Raw genomic sequence first — 22,746 nt, 5'->3', positions numbered from 1 at the left:
CGCTGCGGGCTGCAACGCTTTCAATAGTAGCGCCCATGTCTCCTTTACAGCAACAACAGTAACAGAGGTTCTATTCCATAGCTAGTCTGACAGGCAAGACGAGATGTTTAGCAACCTGGAGACACGACTTGAAACTCGAATTCACCCCTAGATTGCCGCGGAAGCGGCCTCTGTGTCCAGCTCTTTCGATGCGCACGCTGCCCAGGTCACACGCGTCTTCGACAGCCGTCACGTGTACGTACACCTTAGGACGCCGCTGGCGGAACGGTGGATATGCTAAAATCACCCACGGCAAATGCCGTCATTTCGGCTCGCTGCGCTGTAGGCACGATGGCGTGGCCCTGGAAGTAGAGAAGCACACGAATGACAGCTTCTCCGAGGTTGACAGAAGAGGCCGTAGCGACCAGGGCAAAAACAAAAAAGACGAGGGCAGGCAGAGAGAACGGAACCGGCGAATCTGAAAAGCCGAGACTCGCAAACCCCAGGGCCGTGATGTAGCAGTACGCGGCAACGGCCGCGACCTGTATGGCGTTTGAGAAGAAGCAGTCAAGCGAGGACGGAAGAAGGCGGATAAGAGGAAAGAGAACGAAGTAGAGGACGAGGCCGAAGACGAGGTACAAGAATGACGCGTTCCAGTGAACATCAAAGCAAAAGAGGAACTCGGGACACGCGCATGCAGGCGATGAAGACAAACTCCGCCGCTCACGCGATCGGGCAGAAGAGGCACTGCTGCCGGGGGGGGAGCTGCGCGATGCTGGGCTATCTGAAGAACGGCGGCGACAGAGAAGGAAGAGATAGTGGGAAGGCGGGATGACCAGCGCCGAAAGCAGCAAATAGACCGGAGGAGCGAACGCAGTGAAAACGCCGCCTAGAGCCGAGTGCGAGAAGGCGAGCGCATACACGATGCCAGTCGCCAGGGAAAACGAAAAGAGGAGAAGAAGGAACCCTGGGTCGTCTCTCGCGTAGTAGTTCTTCTGCTTTTTCCGAATACTGGCAAACTCGTAGACTTTGCGCGGCGCACACAGAAGAAGAGAAAACTGAGCTGCCGAAAGCTGCAAATCCATCAACGAGAGATGTGCAAGACGGTGGCAGAAGTTTGCGAGGAAAGAAGTGAAAGTCGCTGGAGGATTTAGCGAAGGGAAGCACGGACAACCTCCCCTCAAATAGGTGGGCAACATTGTGGAAAAAAGGTTGCGAGACGACGGAGGTAATCCGGAAGGGTTTTACATTGCAGCAAAAGAGCTGCATATGAAACGACCGGGCTGGAGGAGGCCCTGGCGACACTTTCGAGCCTACAAAGAAAAAGGAGAGGCTCCCAATGTAAATTAGACTGAGATACGCAAGCCACCAGTGAAACACTGCAAGGCCACGTGGAGATAGCCTCTCATAAGCGCCCGTCCGTACTGTGTATCCGCTGCTGTAGCCACATTTTTTTTTCCATATCCGACAGGAGACGGATACTGCGAAACACCCTTGAAGCGCGCAGGGAAAACCGCGCAACGGCCTCAAACGATCAGAAGAAGGAATTGTTTCCACTGCCTTGTCGTCTCTGCAAAACAGACAGCTCTGCGCACTGTTCGGCGGCTCATGGTGAACGTCCCCGTATCGCTGCGATGAGCAGATGAGTCGAAAAAGGAAAAAAAGAAAAAAGCTGGTCGTTGCGTCAAGGCGGCTCGGAACAACTCGCTACCTGAGATAGAGAACGAGCTGTGGCGGTCCGACCGGGAAATCAGACGAATCATCTAAAATCAGAACCCTCAGACGGGTTGTATCCTGCAAAGCTCCGCGAGGGCTGACCGGAGCGATCATGCACGACGTTCGTACCGCAATACTCGCGACTTTGCACCATCAAACTGCCTTAACAAATCCAAGTGACTGCGTCCCAATCCACGATAATTACACCCAATTATCAATTTTCTAGGGTTCGGACCCACTCGCGGAAGACAGCAAGCGGCTGCATACACACCGACCGCTGTACGAGTGACGGTGACGGAATCGGATACGTCAAGACCAGTCTGCTGTCGCGCATGTAGGCGACAGTAATTGGAGCGAGAGACACAGTATGCAACTCATATCGACTGTTCGCTCGCGCCGAGAGGGACATAAAATTTGCAAGTCTGCGCCAAGGTAGCTACAACTGATGCATGCATCCCTTGGCAGCACGACTACGCTGAAGGCAAAAACTACCGCTAAGACACCCACTACAGCTCGGAGAAAGAGTTTTCAATGCAGTGGACCCATAGGAGAGGCCGACAAACAGACAACTGTATATCACGTGGTGGGTGTATTGTCTAGAGGAAATACTGCAAAGACATGGGCATCCGGAGTTGCCTGTCTGCGCATGCGTGTTGGCTGTTCGAACAGTGGTGCCACATCTGCGTTGGCGCGATCGCTCGGGAGCAACGGACGGGCGTGGGCGGCTGTGCCAGATTCGCACTAAAACGAGTGAAACCGCATATTCGGTCTAATCCGGACACAACCGCAGCACGCGCTGCCGTTCAACAGCCAATTAATGGCGAGCACTGCCTGCTGGCGGTGCCGCTGGCTAGCGCACGCTCTCTGTGCCTCGCCACGCGTAGTCGACCTGAGATAGGTGTCGGCGGTCTAATACACTGGCACGGGAACGAAAGCGGGGGCCTCTCCTCAACAACATAAGCTAGTGACAGACACGCCGCTCAGTACCAGGCTGAACTTTTCGTGTGAAGGTCAGAGATTCTTGCGATACCAGTTGGAGGGTGCCGGCTGACTGTCGTGGCTACTGCCACGACTGACTGAAACCATTCTTGGTACACTCCAAGGTGCATACACATCCTGTATGGCGCATTCGCTGGCATGCCACTGGTTGTGTCGTGCCCATGCTTGTGTTGCTGTTCGAAGGATGTCCGTAAGCCTAGAATCCAACAACCTCAAAATCACCACGGCACATCCGCACCGGGTTACATGCATTATCAGACAACGAAGCGGATGGAAAGCCTGGCATGCAGGCATGATTGAGTGATCTCAGACAGATGGTGGCATAAGGGCCTGCCCCAGGTTACCGGTGTAGGCCTGGGTCAGCAACGCGCACCCCGCGCACCGCCTTTGATTTTCTGGAACAAAACACATAATCTCTATCATTTGCCGCTTCACCCCGGGAGTAAGTACAACGGGATACCCTTCTCCCCGCTCTCTCCAAAAAGTTTGAACGAAGCAAACTGTTCCCTTCGTAGCAGCCACCGCTTGGTCTAACCCACCGTGCAGAATGTTTTGTCACTTTGCTCGCAGAAAGACTCGATAACGTTACCAGTATCCACCCGAAGAACTCTCAGCGATCAGCCAGATAACAAGTTGCTCAGCCGCGATCACGAGACCTCTCGACTTGCCACGATTGCTCCCCACAGCGGACGGCAAGTGACACACGTATGCTTTATCCTCGCAAGTGTAGCCATATCCCCCGGAGGCTGCAGCCTCGCACAACGAACCGATGAGCCGTTGCGCATTCAGCATTTTATCCACCAAGCTGAGCTTTCCTTGTGAAGGCCAAAGGTTCGTGGGTTGGCAGTTGAGGAGGGGGGGCGCCAGCTGACAGCCCTGGCAGTAGCAGTAGCCATGACAGACCGAAACCAATATTTTACCCAAGGATTTGTATGTTGCGTCACCTGTTTGGTTGCACCCCTTCCATTTTGTTCACGGCGACGCCGCATGGCGAAGGTCCATATGAATCGTCAAACATGTGGAATACATCACGACGTACAAACTTTATCTGAGGTCGTCTTTCATCCTTTCGACGTCTCTTTCGCTGGGCGCCTTCTCGTACACGTCCTTTCCCTGGTTCTTCCGCGGAATTCTGCCGCGATTTTCGCGGGTTCGCAGTTGCCCGGGAATGTGTGGTGCCCGCATGGTGGAAGTCGTGCCCCGAGTTACGCAGGCACACCAGCTTGTCATGGAGTGGGTATATGCTCTTGAACAGCCGCTGCTGCGAGCTGGGGTCGCCACTGTGAGATGTGGTCGTTTATGGAATACCTGCGCCATTTTGAGGGAAACTGCAGCGACTGTGGAAGGCAGTTTGCAATCGCCAACCGAATCCGCATTTGTACAAGGCAAGCCCTCCGCGTTCATGGGCTGGGAGTATCTCCGCCCCGCAACGCCCCTGTCTTAGAGCCCTCGCGGCGAAGCCCGCCGCGTCTTCGCCACTGCGGGACCTGTGCAACCAGTGATAGACTGCCTCCTATAGGATTCCTGTCCAGCACCACCCTGGTGGCACAGTTTCGTACACCCTGAGAGGAGTCTACTGAAACGAGCGTTATTCCCAGAGAACCCCCATGAAGAGTATAAAAAAAGCCGCGGAAGCAAGGTATGCGAACGGTCTCGCGACCGTACTGCAGTGTACTGAGCACGCACACCGTGCTTTAATGGCTAGAGCGAGGCAAATAGGCACCCATACCAGCGCGCGACAATGCAGGATATTTCCTTGTCGGACGCTGAACCGCGCTCATCGCTTGCATCCTCCTCAGGCAGCCGTGGAGTAAGCATTATGACGTCGCACATCCGTCGGCATTTTCGTGTAGAGTCATTGGACAGACACTGTGACAACTAACGCGTCACCAAAGAGATGGCATTCGACAGACAAGGGTATCCTCCTCTAGAATGAGTATGCAACGCTGCGGTAGCACACAGGTGTCACGTGGTGCAACGGCAGCTGTCCTGAATTCCGCCGACGGCACGTGAGGGGCGCTCGGAGGGCAGTATCAGACAGGCGATGCCGCTGCCAGAGTGAGATGTCACAATCCGTAGACACCCAAGTGTGCAAGTTTCGCCGCTAATTCTTTGCCACTGTCTCAGTGTGCCTTCTGGAGTTCGTAAGAGTCACAGTTACAGAGAAATGCAAATCAAGCCTGGTTGGTTGTCACAAAGGCGACTCTGACGTTTCCACCATCTTACCCATCCTCTGTCTATTCGTTCAAACATCAGGTGCTTGCTGAACGAGGGCGAGCGAGGAGCCGCCGTTGTGGCGACACCTTCAGAAACGTTCATTCGGAAACCAACTACCCAGTTTCCGACACATGCCGCCACTCAGGTAGCAGACACTACCCGTGACCAGTTTTTTCTCATTGAAGCTGACGGTGGAAATGCCCGTGCTGTAAGCTCCTTACCCGACCAGGTGTGCACTGTATCGTGCGGAGGTTGCCAGCAGGAAGCCTCAGGCGTTTCCGGCGTGGTACCATCAAGGACAGACATGGGGAAGTGTGCGCCGGCAGGGGGGTTCGAGAACCCGGCCTACGGAGCTTGGGGGATCGGGGTTACCTTACAACTGACAGTTGCCCTCATCATGTTGTTGCTTGGACTAGGGCATCATGGCGGCCCATCGCTTCTTCGGGATGGAGACGTTGCAAGCGACAAACCAGCTGATGAGTACAACATTCGCTTTGTAACGAGGCCCTTCTTTGACGTCACAGGTGGCCTACATGCGGCGTTCGGGATCCTCATAGGCACCCTGGCAGCGCTGGGGTACTTGGTGTCTTCTTGTTTTTTGTGTCCCCTCGCAGTTGTGGCAATGTTGAATAACGTGTTGCTGCTCCTGACCACGTGTTTCGGGGGTTACATGATGACTGGTGTCGGAAGCTTTCAGCGGACCAGCCTGAACAACCTTCGAGATGAAGTAGAGGAAGTGAAACCAGTGAACTATTCTGAAACCTTGGCGTACCACAACCAGGGGATGATAATGTACTTCAGCGTCATATCCTTAGCGGTACTTGTCCCGTACAACGCCGCACTATCGTACTCCGTTGGTAAAACAAGCGGTGCTGTCGGAACCGCCTATTTGTTTTGTCTCACCATCATTGCAGTGGCGAGTTCCCTCATTTTCTATATAACTGCAATGCCGCAGATCAGTGCTATTGGCGCCATATGGCTCATAGGTTTGGCATTTTTGGGCATAATTCTGAAATGCCAGGAGAGATGCTGTTTTCGCGTGCTTGCCGTGTTGAGTGGGATAGTATTCGCGGTGGCGGCAGTCTTCTCCGTCATTACCATGGGAGTATCAGCGAAGTTTTTCACTCAATCTAGAAAGTACTTGATCCTCTGGGGGCAGGCCACTGAGGCGGATAACTTAGTAGAGTTCATACGGTCCCTAAGCGACTCGGAATACAGATGGCTGAAAGCGACCTTCGTATCCTACACTGGTATATATTACATTATTGAGGCAGCACTCAGCTGCTCGATCTTCGTGTTCAGTATCTTCTCGATGGCTTACGCCTTGTACAGTGCTATTTTGAAGAAGCCACCACCTCGTCCAGAACGTCCCGAGGCCGAATCCGAGCCCTCGGAGCAGCAAGAATCGAAGGCGTAAGCGGATCGCAGCGATTGTCGACGAGGACCATGGTCCTTGGAGATCGGCACGATCGGTTCGTATCTGAAGTTTCTGTGCGTTGCATTGCTAGCGAGTGCATCCGGCGTGTCAAATATGCGTGCAACACACGATCGATCGCTCGACGCACCGCGCGCTCGCGATGTGTACACGATCACGGAGGAAGCAGCGGAAATACGAGCGGCGTTCTGAAGGTGTTTCCAAAGGCGTTTGTTGTATTCCGCTTTGACCCACATAGATGCAGCATAACTTCAAACGTAAGGATATTACACCTCTCCTGCCACTTTCATGGCGAATTCCACTGTCCAACGCTAATGACATGAGCGAGCCGCTAACTGGCTGTTGCAGAGATGCAGGCAACCGAAGATATGGTAAACAAGAACTAACGACGCAGTAGTCGTGGTATCCGTGCGAATCATTGCGGGCCGCCGGGCGGTGCGAAACGCCACCTGCGGACCGTTGTTCAAGAGAAAGTTCAGTTGCCAGTCGCAGATGTGTTTCCACACTACTCTATGACATGAAGACTACGTGCTCGGTCTTGTGGTGGGTTGCGCAGCAGCAGGTGTATTTGTTAAAGGGGGTGACTGGTTCGAGACAAAAGCAACATATGATACGCCGCCGCGAATACTTCATCCACCGCTAACCAGGCTCGGGCCCCAGCTGTAAGCCGATGCACTCATGGCGTACAGCATACAGGGATTCTGGTCATCTGAGGAAACTGCATATGACACCAGGAAACGGGCCCATCGAGCAGGGTTGCAAGGGTCGGACGCTAAACGAACGCTCACTGTGCCATCTGTTTGGTGAAGTAACGGAACGGTGTCGCCAAAAATAAGAGGCGTCGCACGTCTCCAGCCCCAGCAATCGACGCTAGACTCGCACTCGACGTCGCGTCTCTACTCGCGCGCGGAACACCCACACGCAACTGTACGAAATTGCATTCCCACTTCGCGAACGACTGGCACATCCCGTTTCTGCCTATGTTCACGGGATTTACGATGTTTCGGAGCTAGACATGTAGCAGGCATCTGACAACATCAGGCGAGCACGCGGTGGACTGACTGCATCCCGCATTTGCGCTAGACCAGTAGATAATTCCCGTGCAATCGAATTGGGGGCAGCGTCTCAAATGTGGTGAGGTCGGCGAAGAGACTTCAAAGGCCAATGTACCTGGAAATCACGTGTTTGTTTTTCTTACGCTTTTTGTTGAATGCACATCCAGTCGCCGAGAGAGTCAGATAGAAAGACTTAGGTCTGACAATCATTCGTTCTTCAAGCTGGAACAGACCGAAAGTGCTTGGCAGATCTTGAACTGTGTGCGGAGCTCCGTTGTTTGTGTGAGTAACAGACAGTCATCTTCGTGCATGATTTTGTCAATGCCTGAGCTGTGTTGCCTTTCTTCCGCAAAAATTCGAGGCCAGAACCTATACGTAATCTCAATCGCTCCAACGCCATGTCACAGTTAATGAAGTGACAATCTGTCGCGTTTTGGTATTTGCTTCTGGTTAGGGTCAGAGTCCGTTAAAACTGCTTTTCCACCGAGGTACGCGGTCGTTTTTTGGGGCGGAGGGAGGGAGGAAGGGGCTTCATGACGAGAGATCTTCGCATTTGCATCGCACTGGCACATGAAATTCCCGACACTTCCATTCGTTCCCACAGAGGCGTATCTGCTCCCGATCTGTTTTTACTCCATAGTGGCGATGCCTCACGAATGATGCGTCTTGCGTTCCGCACCGTGCTGCTGAGGCCACACACTCGCCGATAAATCGTCCGCCTGCGGCTTCATCCCACGCAGTCGGTAGCTGACGTTTTTGTTCATGTGAGCTGTATCCTGTGCTCTCTATTGTATGTGATTCCCAGACCATAGAGTGGGTCTTGAAACAGGCATTCAGGCAGGGGCCGCCTCAGAAGCATTCCAACTCGGAGGAGGGTTTTACACTGTTCGTGAATATGGAAGGCTGGAGCGGTGAGTGGCCTTTTCGGCCATCCGAAAGGCAGTGGACCGCTGAGTGGAGACAGAGATCATTGACAGTGGCGGCAATTTTTCTGTTCTTTTCCGCTCACTGCAATCTGCTCGCATCTGCACTAACGACAAAAGGAAAGGTCCTTGAACCGGATTCGCTGGGAATTACGCGGTCAAATAACCCTTTTGAAGAACCGAAGCTGAAAGCGTTTCTGCAGAGATTCAACATCACGCTCCAACATGGTAAGTAATTCGCCGTTACCACTTTACCATCATACAGTTTAGGAGAGGGTGGGGACGTTGACTGGGGAGCTGCTCGCGCTCGTCCCTTTAGAGAAAATGTGACTATTCGCGTGATTCCATTTGAGTACAGTCTCATTAGGCGTAGATATAGTGGAACGTGCCACAGAATAGTCGTCTTCCATGAAGTGAAGGAATTAACGCGACTAGAATTGACGGAACCATGCGGGGGGGGGGGGGGGGGGGGGGGGGGGGGGGGGGGGGGGGGGGGGGGGGGGGGGGGAGGGGATGCCTTAATAGTGAGTAGTACAAGTCGCACGGGGAAAGTGGCAGAGAAACAAGAAGAGAGATTTCGACGGAGAAGAAGAGAAGCGAACCCGCTTCCACTGACGCTCGGATAAACGCCGGAAAGCACTGGCTGAAGCATTACGTCAAACCTCACCCGAACATTGAAGTATCATCCGTGGAACAGTCGATTATGTGTATGTTAAGTTCTATTAATGTCCTTGGTACTTGCGTGTTAATGGCTTCCAATAGTTGTGCTAGGAACAGAGTGGTACTCATTGCCTGGCATCCATTGGTTGCTGCTAATGGCGCTGCAGGTTCCGGTGTCGACGTAGACCTTGGACAGGAGAAGGAAGTTGATGGGAAAATGTATCGCGAGGCTTCGGGTTTATGCCCGGTCTGGGGTAAATACATTCAACTTTATCAACCGGACAAGGCCCCATACCAAAACGACTTCTTGCAAGACGTTCCTACAGAAGAGGAGTACAAGCGTGCCGGCAACCCTCTGCCTGGTGGCTTCAACATGAACTACGTGACGCCTACAGGCCAACGTATATCACCTTTCCCTATGGAGTTGCTAGAGAAGAACAGCAACAGTAAGTCTAGAATTGACACTGAACTGCTCGGTTCCCGCCACTCGTTGCGATTGTTGGAAGACGCTTTGAACTGAAAGTGCGCATCCAGCATCTGTGCGACGCCCTGTTTGGCAATCCTGACGACTTGGAATTTTGTATTATATATCGGGTTTGCCGGGTGGAGCGCTTACACTGTCAGTCTTTTCGTCATCTCGAGATTCTATGCAATAGACACAGTCAAGACCTGGTTTTTTTTCTTCATCTCGCCTTAGTGTAGTATAAGAGGTATGTTTCCTTCTATCCGTTCCTCAGATGCCATATTATTTCTGCGCGTGGCGTATTCGTTACTGCTTAGGTAATGTCACACGCTTGCTGTCGGCTTATCTCGCATTATGCGACCGAGATTGCCAGTGGGTACCAGTTGCTGCATCAGGCGTTGGGCGCTCTGATGCGGCATGGTTCTCCGGCAGCAGGTCAACTGTCTGGTTGTTCTGCCGTGTTACCCTGAATCTCAGTCAAAGCTACAACGGAGCTTGGCAAGTGCGCCGAGTTTGCGTACAAGACGACGGCTATGAGCAAAACCAACGCGAAGACAGACTACCGCTACCCATTTGTGTATGACTCTGCAAAACGGTTGTGTTACATCCTCGTCATATCTTTGCAACGTTTGGAGGGGGAGAAGTACTGTTCGACCAAGGGGAGTCCGGCTGGTCTCACGTGGTACTGTTTAAAACCAAACAAGAGCACCGAGAAGTTCCACCACCTGATCTACGGATCGGCGTACGTTGGGAAAGATCCAGAGCATTTCGTCAAGAATTGTCGTAAGTGGCACACCTTTTTCATCCAAGCAGCGCAGTACCGTGGCGTAAGTGGTTGATGTTGCTATCACTGTGTTTCATTCAGGGCGGCTGTTACGCGTATACAACTCTTTCAAGACAGGCGGGTCGCGATGCCCGGGGGGGGGGAGGGGGCGACAGCCCCCCTCTTACATGTGATGAGGTCTTAGGCAACATTGGAGATTCTGAAAGTCTTTTTTACCCTGAAAAGTTTCGCACTGGTACATCCCACATTACTGCTTCCTCTGCGGTTGTCTTTCTCAGCCAATCAAGCGCTTCGTGGAAACAGGTTCGGTGTTTGGTTAAACGGGCGGTGCCGCGACTACACAGAGTTAGACGACTCTTGGATTGAAGGCGTGGGCTCAAAAGCTGAATGTTGGGTCAAGACGTTCACGAATGACAAGGTCGCCAGTGACCAGCCAAGGACTTATCCACTGACGAGTCAGCGCGGATGGAATGATTGGTGGCCACTTCATCAGCCAGATCAACCCCATTCACGTAAGCGCCTGTAGTTGGCTCCGAGTCATGTTTTGTTATTCGTCGGCTTGACGTTTTGCAGTAGTCTCGCCTTGTATGAACATTCGCGAATGAATGCACTCTGCAGCACGATACCTTACCTACTAGATCATCATAGAGTTTTGACACGTATGCAGCTGAACCGGCATTGCTACACTGTCATTGTGTGTTGTGCAGGTGGCGTTGGGCGCAACTACGGTTTCTTCTACATAGATAGTCTAGGACAGAAGAAGTGTGCACTGTCCGACAAGCCCCCGGATTGCCTTGTTTCAGACAAAAACGCTGTGTCGTACACGGCCGTGGGTAGTCTCTCTGAAGATACTCCGGACTTCGTCGTACCGTTGAATCCATCCGAACCCATCCCTGACCAGGGCCAAGCCCTACAGTGTACTTCGTCAGATTTCCCCGAAACTTACGGCGCTTGCGACTTGGAATCCTGCAAAAGACAGAAAACAACGTGTATTGGAGGACAGGTCGAGAGCACCAGCGTTGATTGCACTGAAACGGAAGCAAAGGACTGTAAGCCCAGTGGTACATCAGTATTGCGCCTTTCCTGTGGAGACTGCCAGGATGCAGTTTGTCAGCAGCTTGCATCATGGACGCGGTCCGCATGTCCCTTTTTGCCCGTTCCTTGGTCTTCCATACCATTCACCGTCTGTCTCAACTAAAACAAAGTACCATGCTTTCGTACCACGTAGCGACGGCCTCCAGTGCAGTTTCTGCACGTGACGTGTTTGGTGAATTTGCTTTCAGGCGGCGGCGGGGTTAACACTGCTCTAGTTGCTGGTCTTGTCGTTGGGGGAGTTCTCTTAATTGGCCTGCTAGCAGGCGGTGGATACTACTTTTCCAAGAGGTGCGTCTATTTCTTTTTTTCAAGCAAAGGTGAAGCGGTGGCTGCGAGTTGGAACGCGCCGACGCGGAACGCATTTCACCGTGCTGACGCTAGCCTTTTGAGACCGGCAGCAAAAAGAGGCGCGAGTTCGGGGCAAGGATTGTAGTTTCGAGGTACATCATGAACATCGTCGTAGTTCACAACACATTTCGAAGATTATGGGCAATTCCAATGTGTCCTTCTACTTGCCTTCCGGGTGGAAGCAGAGACCTCTTGGTGGAAACAGAGAGCTTAGTATCGAGTATTTCTTGTGCGTAAGGGCCATCACCGTAGACACGATAACTGCCACTCCCCAGGACACAATTTCATATGGGAACGTCACGTCTATTTACGCTGCCGTTGTACAGAGGCGACATGGAGACAGGTGGCGGGGGCGCCTCTCACAATCAAGAGTATGAATCCAGGAGGCATCAGAAGAAAAGACCCAGCGATCTGATACAAGAAGCGGAGCCATCGTTTTGGGATGGTGAGTATACGTGGGACACTTTGAACTGCGTTATGACGTGAAAACGGGTGACCTGTGGGGTGCTGTAAAGCCGGTCGTCTTCTGCAGTGCTTGGCCGGTGCTAGATTTTTGCAAATTGACCTAGCCTGCTGCGGCGCACCGTTGCATCTTTCCTTAAATCCGGGGGCCCTGTGACCGGGTGTAGGGAGGGCGGGTCTCGTGGCGAACAGGCCATTTGCGGTTCAACGCTCCTGCTTGCTCAGAGCCTTCCCCCGTTCTTTTTCTTTCTGTACAGAGGCTGAGGATGACATCAACCCGCAAGACGAAACACAGGTTCTGGTCGAGGGCGAGTACTAGCAAAAGGACTGAAGTTCAGTGCCACTTCCTACAACGCGAATGCACTCGTCTGAGGACAGGCATTTCTTTAAGGCAAAGATTAATATACGTGTGTAGTGTAACTGCTTCAAGCGGGAGCATCTCATCCGCTTATTTATATACGTGCGTATACCTACGTATTCAGATGTGTTTATACTCTGCTCGCTTGAACAAATGCAAAGCACCTCCGATGTTGTTGTTTGACATGACGTTGCACTGCGGAGCATACAATTTCCCTAAGAAGCCAGTTTCGGCGCATTCTTGCGTCGTTGGGTATGAACGTCTATGTGCCTATAACCCTCGACAAGGCAACTTATACAACGCAGATATCCCTTGTGCTGGTTGAGCGTGTCCAGTTAGGTAGTTGTGAGCACGCTGTAGCCTCGTTGTGTGACGTCTCAGAGGCATTTTCCACCCGTGCATGTGGATAGCGCCGACTGCATAACTGCGATGGAACCGACGAATACCGCGGATCTGCACCCGTGGGTATCGGCGCTTTGGAAAACCTATTCCATGGAGGGGCCAGGTGTGCTTGAGCATCGGCTGACAACAAGAATGTAGTCATTTTGTAGTTAATGTATCCCCGTAAAGATCGTCAGCCCACCCTTGTTTTCATGCGCGACCAAGGATGCATGTTGCCTTCCAAAAGACAAGTGTGCGGAGGCATGTGCAGCGGGGCAGCTGCGAATAAGCACGCGACTGTTGTACGAGTGGGAACGAACTGAGTTAACTGTAAAACTACAAAGCCATGAACGCGAGCAAGGAAGGAGAAAAGGGTGAAGGGGGGGGGGGGGGGGGGGGGGGGGGGGGAGGGGTAAGCTTCACGTTTGCTTTTTCCGGTGCACTTTCTATTGTCGGACGGGGTGCAGTATTCTGCAGAGGACCTTGCGAGCGTTACACAGACATGAGGGCTGAAGCAGCGTTTTTAATCTCGGCCTGTTACACATAATTCGTGACATGTTCCCTTTTCAGGAGAAGGGGGGGAGGGGGAGGGAGCATCAGACTGCCTACGCGCTATTTCCCGTGTGTAATGCGCAAGGCGACCGTCGTGTGAACGTGCGAACAATCTTTTTACGCTCTCGCTGTTCAGACGGCTGGGGCAGAGCCTACCAACTCGGGTCAGCGGGCTTCGCTTTTGATGAAGGTCGCCCCAGGTGTTTGTTTTATCGAGTGGGCCTCTCTGGCGCTTGCAGATACACCCCAGGGGAGTTCATACTCTCACCGGGGTGGCTGACAGCGGATTTGGATTAGAAAGGAACCACTCACAGGTGATATTGTAGTTCCAGCCTGCAGAGGTGCTGCTGCATACACGGTTCTTTGTATCTTGCGCGGTGGTGCTTCAGTGCAACACGGCTGCGCAACAGCGGGCCTCTCTTGTGAAACCATTAGGTCTTCTACACCGATACCATGCAGAAGTCTGCACAGCACCTTATCGAACAACTTGCACTCGACCGAACAGATTGACCGTAGCATGTACGCTTTGAGAGGTTGCTCGTTGTAGTGTGGTACTGTGATCGAGGTGACTCGGCACATCTGATTCACGCTAGCTTTCATCAGTGCCTCCTATTACGTGCGCTGCGTTCGGTCATCGACCGACGGCCTTGCGCTCCATAAATACATACCAAAAGAGTCCTACTCCTTCCCTACGCAATCTAACGGGTGCTTGCTCTACGCGTACACCGCGCGGATCAAACGTATCAATCCTCACATTCGCTCCTGATTCATTCTATCGCTGCGCGGGTGCGTGTGACATCGTGGATCCATGCGGCGAGCCCCACCGGTTATCTCTAGTACACCCCCTCTTGGAAAAAATATTAAACCGTGCAGCATCGGTCACGCCTGACCCCCTCGATACATACCAGTTGATACCCCGCCCGCCAGCGTCGAGCTATCCGTTGTGTGACGATGTGACGAGAGTGCTCTCAACTACTTGAATGAGCCAACCAAAAGACGTGCGCAACCGAAGCGGTGCATTGTAGGAAAGCACACCACTCTGTAGGATGGACTGCACGGGTACTCTGTCAAAGCATGTCTGCAACGAAAAAAAAATGCAGAGCATGCCACGTTGATTTTGGACAGTTGCACATCAGGATCCATATCCCTCTGTGAATACATGGCGCTAGCGCTTCGCGCGGTCTCTTGAAAAACGCAAACTCTGCTAATCCCCGGGTATTTCCTGCTCGCCAGGGGTCCTTTGTTGAATTGTAAAGCTCCAGCCTCATGAAGCGCCCAACAGTAGTCTCGCCTTCTTACGCACTCTTATCTCGCGGCAAAGACACAGTCGCAGGCGATTGCCCGTGAAGCAGAAGACATCTTAGTGCATGACACGTGTAAGCATCCACCATGAGCTCAATGTTGGCGCGTCCCCTCCACGCCGGAGCCTGCAGACAGAGCGACGCGCAAAGCGCAGGGGATGGCGTTCCGACAAGTTAAGCAATCTGATGCGTGCGATGCGAATATGGCTACAGCAACTACGCAGCTAGTAGTGGTGCATTCTGCGCAAGGTCCTATCAGAATTCCCCCCATTTCCACATCGATGAAGAAAAGCAGCAATGGGGACAAAGCTCGATGGTTCACGTCACCGTCCACTGACATCAAATATTTCGGGGACAGATGCAGTGAAACATCGAGCATTCTCTCCGGTGGATTACTGCATCTCTCGGTAGGTGTCGTCTCCCCTGTCACGTGAAAAAGGCTGCACCTAAAACTCTGCCTGGCCGTCTACCTGGCTTACGGATGGCAACGCGTCTATCTCGTTTCGCCGATGATAGCAGCAACATCGACTCATTCACCTCGCGCACAGCCAGGCTCGCCCTTCCACAGAATGTAGATGGTCAAGCTCAGCGCGCCTGGGTGTAGGGTGCATGCCTCCTCCACCGGAGACTGGCCCGTGTGACTTACCACGAGGCGCGTACACGACGACGCGAGCGTGTCTGCGTGCTGTCGGTCATCGCCATTCACGACTTCGTTGTCCACGCTCCCGGCCGTGGTCTTGAGAGGCTCCTCACTTTGCTTGGACCGCTCCGGCGTCGTCACGAGTACCAGGGGGCCCTCCTCCGTTGTCTCACGCAGCTCGCGGCCGCCTTCGAGGTGTGTCAGCGTGCTCATGTCGACGCGGGGCGGCGCGCCCTCGGAGCCCAGCAGCGCCATCATCAGTTCGTTGCTGATTCTCAAAATCACCCGCGACTCACCGCTTCGGGCGCACTTCGAGTTCGCGCGCCGCCTCTCCGCCTCTTCCCCGTCCACAGCGTCCGCGAGGGGCACCAGCCACTGCGCGCCACCGTACGACAGTCGGTATTTGCTCGCGTTTCTGCACTGGTGCGCCACGCAGCCCGCACTCACGACTTTGTAGCGCGAGCGGCCTACGCCACTCAGGGCCCGCTCCACGCCGCGGGAGACGAGCCAGACGGTCCGCAGGAGTTTGTCATCCTTCGCGGCGCCGTCCGCCGCGACGGCCGCGGCGGCCGCGTCAGCCGTTCCGCTTTCCTCCATCGCGGCCGACGCCTCTGTCTTTGCCGCAGCGTGGGTCTTGGCTGCCTGCTTCAGCGCCTTGCGCGACAGATAGACGTTCTCCCCTTCACCGCGGCGCCTGACAAAGAGGCAAGCTCGGAGCTCTTGAAGCAACCGCAAGCTCGGGCGCTCGCAGTCACCGGCTGACCCCCCGCCCTCGGATGCTCCTTCTGAACGCATGGGCGATTCCGCCTCCCTGACTAGCTCGCCGCGCACACCCAACGCAGCACACGCGGCCTCCCAGGCCGCTCTGAGTTTCTCTTCGCGGATGCAGACTTCGCTGCCCTCACTCGCGACCTCGGGGCGGCACTGACGAGCTGCGACAACCGGTGCCACCGTTTCGCCGTCGGGCTGCGCCTGACCTGACGCCTCCTTCGCAGCGTCAGCTGCCAGGGCCTGCTGCACTTTCCGCTTGAACTGCATCTGCTGCTTTTCCACGAAGCGCTGCTCCCAGCCCATGGAGACAAAATCCAACTGCAGCTGGTCTAGCGAGCGCACAGGCTCGTCCTTCTCGCCTGCGTTGCCTGGTTTTCGTGAGACTTCCCCGGCAGTTGCGCTCGCGTCGGCCTGTGCGGGCTGCGCTGAAGGCTCTGCCTCTTCTGCTTCCTCCTCTTCGTCCGCGTCGGCGCACGCGTCCTCCCTCTGCTCGCGCTGTTCCGCCCCCAGTGCGCGGGGCGTGACGTGGAAAGGGACGTGTCTCTTCTTCTCCAAAACGGCGACGAAAAAGCCTCCTGCAAAAGAAACATAGATGAAAAAAGGCGCTGATCCTCTCAACTACCTGCAGCCGACGTGTCTGCCCTTTCCACGAGGGGCGAAGGGAAAAGAAATTCGCACCACTGTACGCAGCGGAGCAGCTCCAGACTCACACCCGCACGGAGGTGTGTCCGCGCTAACTCAGTACAATACTACAGATGAATGCATATGCACACCTATATGGCGCTACATATAGAAATATATATACATACTGCAAGGAAGCGTTGCAGGCTGCAAATGCGCGTGCCCATTACTGATAACCAAGCGTGTATGTATCGAGACAAATTTGTCCAAATATGGCTCGTGTAGATATCCGAAACGTCAATGTATGTCGCGCCACGCCGGACCCGCGGCGCCGCTGTGCGGCTAGTTTTGAACCGGCCGCCACCACAAGCGACCTCCGCCCTTGCCTGACCACCTTGCACACGCGTGCAGACTGCCCTCAGTCGGTGTGTCTCCTTGTCAAGGGTTCAAGGCTTCAGGCGCCTCGACGAGATGCTGTGCGACTCCGGGCTGACCTACCGGTGTTGTTGAGATGCGGCAGGAATCGCATGCAGCGGTGGAGCGGCGGGGCTTCCTGCGTGGGCTGCTCGCCCTCGCCCCCTGCAGCGGCTGCGGCCCTGAAGCGCGGAAAAATCGTGGCGCGAATCTTCTGCCGCGCCGCGCTGGTGTCAGGCACGTCCTCGAACTTGTCGTAGAACTCCTTCTGCCAATACACACGCCCTGAGAGGAGAGACGCGGACACAGAGCCAAGACATCCATGGAGCCCCGCGAACTGCGAGACAACCGACTTCCAAACGCGGCGTGGAGACCGGCAGAGACACACGCGCAGGCGCGGCACCCCGCGGGAGGGCCTCTGCTGCACGTAGACGCGCAGCTGAAGGCGACCGCAAAGGCGCAGCAAGCCGGCCCCCCGCAGCGCAGAATCCCGGGGCAATCTACAGTCTCCCTCGACGTACAGACCCCTCGCTCTACCAGAGGAGCGCAATTATATATATATATATGCATCCCCGGGCGGAAAAAGATGGTTCACATGCACATCCAAGCGGAAACTGACGCGACAAAAGAGATGCACGAAACTAGCTGAACCTCCGCTTTATTCGCATAATAGGCCGAGCAAGAGCTCGCCGCACATAAAACGATACCCTTGCGTTATACTATCCACACAGTTGTATGCGTGTATGAATGTATATATGTTGATGTTTAGATATACATATCTGTATGCATATACATATACGTCTGTGATTGTATGCATGAAAGACATCCGCGTGCGCGCATAACTAGCGAGACAGGCGAAACCAAAAAAAGGCACATTCCGTTGCTGCCGCGGTATTGGCTGTCTGGAAGCCCAACAAAGCAGGGAGAAAGTCCACATGCGCTCACATGTGTTGAGTCCTGGGCGTCTCTGAAGCGAAGGCAAGACTTCGGTGCAGTCCACGAGTTCGACGGCGCCTTTGGTCTTTTCCTGCAAAGTGAAGACACGCCACGCACCAAGCGAGATTGGCGAGCGAGGAGACAGAGAAACTTGAGTCACGCAAGCTGGAAGGCAACCACCAAGCATGGCGAAGCCCCGCGCAAGGCGCAACGCCATCGCAGCGCAAGGCCCCTTCCCCGCCCCTCCCCCCCTCACGTGTCTTACCAGAGCAGCAGCGACGACGGCCTCGTTCTCTACAGGGTTGAACGAGCAAGTGCTGTAGACGATACGCCCGCCAACTTTGCAGAGTTTGATGCCTCTGAGCAGAAGAGCAAACACGACAGAAATCCATGCGAGTATCTGGTGACGGCCATCGCAGGGGACAAGGTGACCTCGGCCGAATTCCGTGGCTCGGTTGAGGTCACCTGGACCCTGAACCCTAAGCCAAACGGCGCGCTGCCACATGCGTCGCCCGTGCGGCTGCGCTGGCCTGTCCGCAGACTGCCCCGAGGCTTTCTCCTTTACTTGAAGACTTGCAGCTGTCTCAAGTAGTCCACTGGGGTGGGGGGGTACTGCAATCGTGTAGAACTTGCTTGTCTACATCTCACACCCCGAATCATCTTCATTACTCCACGCCCGCCAGACGCCTGTCCCCTCTGCGTCGGCGCAGCGTTCAGGGGTCGCGCGTCGCTTTCGCCTTGGCTCCAGGCCTCACCTCAGTAAAATCTGCAGCTGAAGACGGTGGCAGCCGAGGCCCTGGTTGCTGTGCCAGCGCGTCCAGAGACTGCGCGCCTTGCGGAGCGTCCCGTCGGCGCTGCACGGGACGTCGCAGAGGACGCAATCGAAGAGGAGCGGCCGCAGCTCTGCGTGCGGAAACGGTGACGGTGAGAGACTTCCGTCGCGGGCGTCGAGGCCCGGGAGGAGCGCGGGGGGGGACGCAGTGGCGCGGGCCTCCACCGGAGACACGCTTTCAGCCGAAGAAGAAGGAACGAGAATCGTCGGGAAGAACTGCGCGGAGTGCGAGGTCGCCAACAGGCACGGCGAGTGGATGTGACGCAGGTGATGAATGAGCCTGGACGCACACAGAAGCGCCTCATACCCGCGTGAATGCGTAAGTAGCTCCATGGACACCGGCGAGGCAGAAAAGCCGCGCCAGTTCAAAGATCCCTCCTGAGGCCGCCCGGGGCTTCCGCGTGCCCGGGAGGCGCGAGGCGACAGCCAGAGACAGGCCACGGGAAAGCACGACTGGCTGAAAGCCCGCCGGCAGACGACAGTCCCCCCGCGACACCCGTCTCGGCAGCCCTTCGTAGGGGAGCGGGCGACCGCATCAGAAGGATTTGGGGGAGTAGATTTCACGGCTGCAAGTGCAGCGCTTCGTGGGGGACGGTTCGTTGCAGTCAGCCACCAAGGCGCGCAGCGCGATGCACCTGAGTTCATCAGAAACCCGACTCGCGTCGCTTTCCTTCCTTCCCAGCCAAAGACGACGACAGAGGTGATCCTTCCAAGATGCGGCTTACATGTGCGCGCGTCCCGAGTCGGCGTCGTTTGCCACCACGAGGCCCGCTGCGAAGGACAATGAAGGAACACTGCGACCAAATTTACAATACAAAACCAATTCCTGCATCCTCAAATACATGTGTATGGACATACACGTATATATGCGCGTCTGTGCTGCGGTACGGATGCACAGCGACGCTCAGCAGAACTGAGATTCACAGTGAAGCCACGCACACGGCACAACAGCGCAGAAGACTATACGTCGGCACATATATATGTATATATATGTAGACGTATATATATATATATATATGTATATTTGACCCGTTCGCCCTTGCATCTGCCGCTGTATGCGCCCGTGTACTAAGCCATGTTGACATCCGTTCATGTACATACATATACATATATATATATACATATCAATGCACATATATGACCATATTTGCAGAGGCTGCATACCGCGCTTCCAAGGCACGTTGGAGCAATCTTACGGGGGACGAACGCGTTGATGTCGCTTTGCTGTCCAGCCAGCTCGCGCCGCGCTCGCTCCTTTTCATGCGCAACGTGCATGCGCTCAAGCAGCTGCGAGGTCTTGGAGCCCGGCGCCGCGCAGAGGTCGAGGACGCGCGAGTCCGCCTGCAGAGACGACAAACACGTCACAACGCGAGAGCGGGACGACGTCAATTCACTCTCATCTGCCAGGGGGATGTTATGGATATCCCGCTGCATGTGTGGAAGTCATTTTCTCGTTTCCGCATGTGGGTCACTCGTGTGCCCATGTAGACACATTTCTGCTAATCCGCGGCCGGCTTTCTGTAAGCGCGACCACATATCTCCGCACATCCTTCCCTCCCACGTGAAAAGCTCCAGACGCGTGTTCAGTGTTTGCGTGCACTTTGCCTCAGCCGGGCCTCCCACATGCAGGAATCCTCGACAACACAGGAAAATAGACCAAAGATACATAACTGCATATATATACATACAGGTAGATGTGTATGAACCACTGCGGAAAGAGGAGAGCTTGCGTGTTTCGCTCTCGGGATGCCTCCTCACGCACTTGCACCCGTTTTCCTCCCTACCTTGATGTCAAAGAAGAGCGCGGGAATCATGCTGACGACTTCCTGCCTCATGATCGTCGCCGCCTCCGACTGCGCAACAAGAAACTGGTGAAAGGTTCTGCGCAGAAAATCCGCAAGAAGCAGCTGAAAATGTGAGTCTGCCTGGGGACATGCATGTGCTTTCCTCCACGCGAAAACGACACTGTGTGGCGCTTCGGCGCATGCTTCGTAGTCCCTGAGAACTTTTCGCTTCGGCATAAGGCCATGTGCAGAGACGAGCGGAACTGCCCGCGCCGTCAAGGCACCGGGGAGACACTCAACCCGGTCCAGAGGCCGTCTCGCGCGCAGCCTGGACCCGCAGTATAGCATTTTCGAAAAACCGTCTCCGCTGAGTGTTCGTGGCCGCCTTCGATTCCATCATGAAGCAGTGAAAGGATCTCATCTGCAGCCCCGCCAACTCATCACCAAGCGTCGGCTGAACCCCGTCAAGCGAAATGCCCCCGCGAACTTCGGGCGGGTGCGATGTCTCACATACAGGAGAGACTTGCTGGAGCGCAGGGCCGCGCGCGAAACGTCGATTTGGTAGGCTTCTGAGCCCTGTAAAAACCAAGAAACCGCGCGGAAGACGCGACTGAGGCGCTCGTCGCGCCGCCAGCACGACGCGGGAGGCAGCGCCTTGGAAGGGTAGACAGCCGAAGCCCCCGCGCTGGACGCAGAGACAGCCTCAGATGCTGTCGAGACCGACGTGTCCTCCTGTTCAAGCCTGCAAGACAGGAGCAAAACAGACAAAAAACGCGACCGTCGCGCTACGCGCGCTGCGCGGTTCCCGCACAAAAAAAAAACGCACACGTGAGTATATTCAAAGACGAAGCTACGTGCCGTCCAGTCCTAGTCTAGTGTAGGCCCAGAGGTAAGGGTTTTCCACAAATATATATATATATATATATATATATATAAACCCATATATATGTGTAATATATATATATATTCATGTATACGTATGTATACATACATATATACACAGGTATATCCATGCAGGCATGCAAACATGTATGTATATATGCATAATATATACATATATACATGCATCTAAGGATAAGTAGTCGTGGACGCGTGCTTTCAGACACACGTCTCGAGGGCGTCGCATGAAGGTACCGCGCGCTGTTGAACTGGTGAGTTGCCGCGGAAGTGTTAGAGACGTAGAGTGAGACATACTGCTTCATAGTTTGCTGGATGTAGGCGCGAATGTAGTGCTGGTGCGGCGTGCAGGTCACCACGCGAAACGCCGTCGGCAGGTCGGTCTTCAGGCACTCCAGGAAAGTCGCCCACTCGTCTGAACCCACGAAGTGCCCAGCAAACGGAGAAGATGTGCCATGAAAAACGCGACGGAAAGACGCCTCGCAACGCTCCGCAAGCATGTATATATACACATATATATATAAACACATAAATACGCAGTTCTATGTAAAGATATCCATGCAGATCTGCATCTACACATATATATGTTTGCGAATGTATACATATATTTTTGTGTCCAGACAAATATGCACTGCACGCAGTAGCGAAGCATGCACTGAGACACAGAGCCGCGAGACCAGGAAATCGCTTCCGCTGGCGCATCGTTCTTCCGCAAGCAATCTGTGCGTTGACGTCTACATTCAGAGAGATATATAGAAATAGATCTCACGGCAATCAGAGAGAAGACCCTTGCTCGACCCGCGGCGTTCGCGTCTCACCCTCGGGGACGACTTTCTGTTGCTGGTAGTAGGCTTCCCACTCGGCGTTTTCGCGCACGTCAGGCGACGTGAGCCAGACGCCGTTGCCCTCCTTCTCTGCGCCCTTATTCGCTTTCTTCTTCCCCATGGTCGGCTGCCAGCAAATAAAAAAAGTGGAAAAAGTCAAAGGCGGCGGGCGCCAAGACGGCCGCGCAGCCCCAGCGGACGGGCGAGAGGAAAGGCGAGAGGAAAGGTGCGAGGCTACGCGCGCAGAGACTAGAAAGCCGCGGCGCGCGAAGAGGCGACAGAACGCGCCGAGAGGAAGA

The 22,746-nt window shown here is 54.5% G+C and overlaps 4 protein-coding genes across 4 annotated transcripts; 2 read left to right on the top strand and 2 right to left on the bottom strand.

The window, feature by feature from the left end:
- Window positions 1–245: 245 nt before the first annotated feature.
- On the bottom strand, window positions 246–1,178 carry BESB_083740 (uncharacterized protein; the record flags this gene model as incomplete). Its single annotated transcript, XM_029366724.1, has 1 exon — window positions 246–1,178. The coding sequence occupies one exon, from the start codon at window positions 1,176–1,178 to the stop codon at window positions 246–248; it is 933 nt and encodes a 310-aa protein (XP_029217184.1).
- Window positions 1,179–5,215: 4,037 nt separating this feature from the next.
- On the top strand, window positions 5,216–6,328 carry BESB_083730 (uncharacterized protein; the record flags this gene model as incomplete). The annotated part of the gene is made up of 1 exon (XM_029366723.1): window positions 5,216–6,328. The coding sequence occupies one exon, from the start codon at window positions 5,216–5,218 to the stop codon at window positions 6,326–6,328; it is 1,113 nt and encodes a 370-aa protein (XP_029217183.1).
- A 1,968-nt stretch (window positions 6,329–8,296) lies between these two features.
- On the top strand, window positions 8,297–12,455 carry BESB_083720 (apical membrane antigen AMA1; the record flags this gene model as incomplete). The annotated part of the gene is made up of 8 exons (XM_029366722.1): window positions 8,297–8,552; window positions 9,152–9,430; window positions 9,925–10,230; window positions 10,510–10,743; window positions 10,939–11,280; window positions 11,515–11,614; window positions 12,001–12,119; window positions 12,394–12,455. The coding sequence occupies 8 exons, from the start codon at window positions 8,297–8,299 to the stop codon at window positions 12,453–12,455; spliced, it is 1,698 nt and encodes a 565-aa protein (XP_029217182.1).
- Window positions 12,456–15,257: 2,802 nt separating this feature from the next.
- On the bottom strand, window positions 15,258–22,568 carry BESB_083710 (putative tRNA (cytosine(34)-C(5))-methyltransferase; the record flags this gene model as incomplete). The annotated part of the gene is made up of 11 exons (XM_029366721.1): window positions 15,258–16,714; window positions 17,259–17,459; window positions 18,120–18,201; window positions 18,376–18,469; window positions 18,866–19,222; window positions 19,668–19,713; window positions 20,139–20,283; window positions 20,727–20,823; window positions 21,241–21,468; window positions 21,921–22,038; window positions 22,442–22,568. The coding sequence occupies 11 exons, from the start codon at window positions 22,566–22,568 to the stop codon at window positions 15,258–15,260; spliced, it is 2,952 nt and encodes a 983-aa protein (XP_029217181.1).
- Window positions 22,569–22,746: the final 178 nt, after the last annotated feature.

Source organism: Besnoitia besnoiti, chromosome VIII, assembly GCF_002563875.1.
Source record: "Besnoitia besnoiti strain Bb-Ger1 chromosome VIII, whole genome shotgun sequence".
NCBI lineage: Eukaryota > Apicomplexa > Conoidasida > Eucoccidiorida > Sarcocystidae > Besnoitia > Besnoitia besnoiti.
Note: the sequence above shows the minus strand (reverse complement) of the source record. Positions and strands in the feature narration are given on the sequence as shown.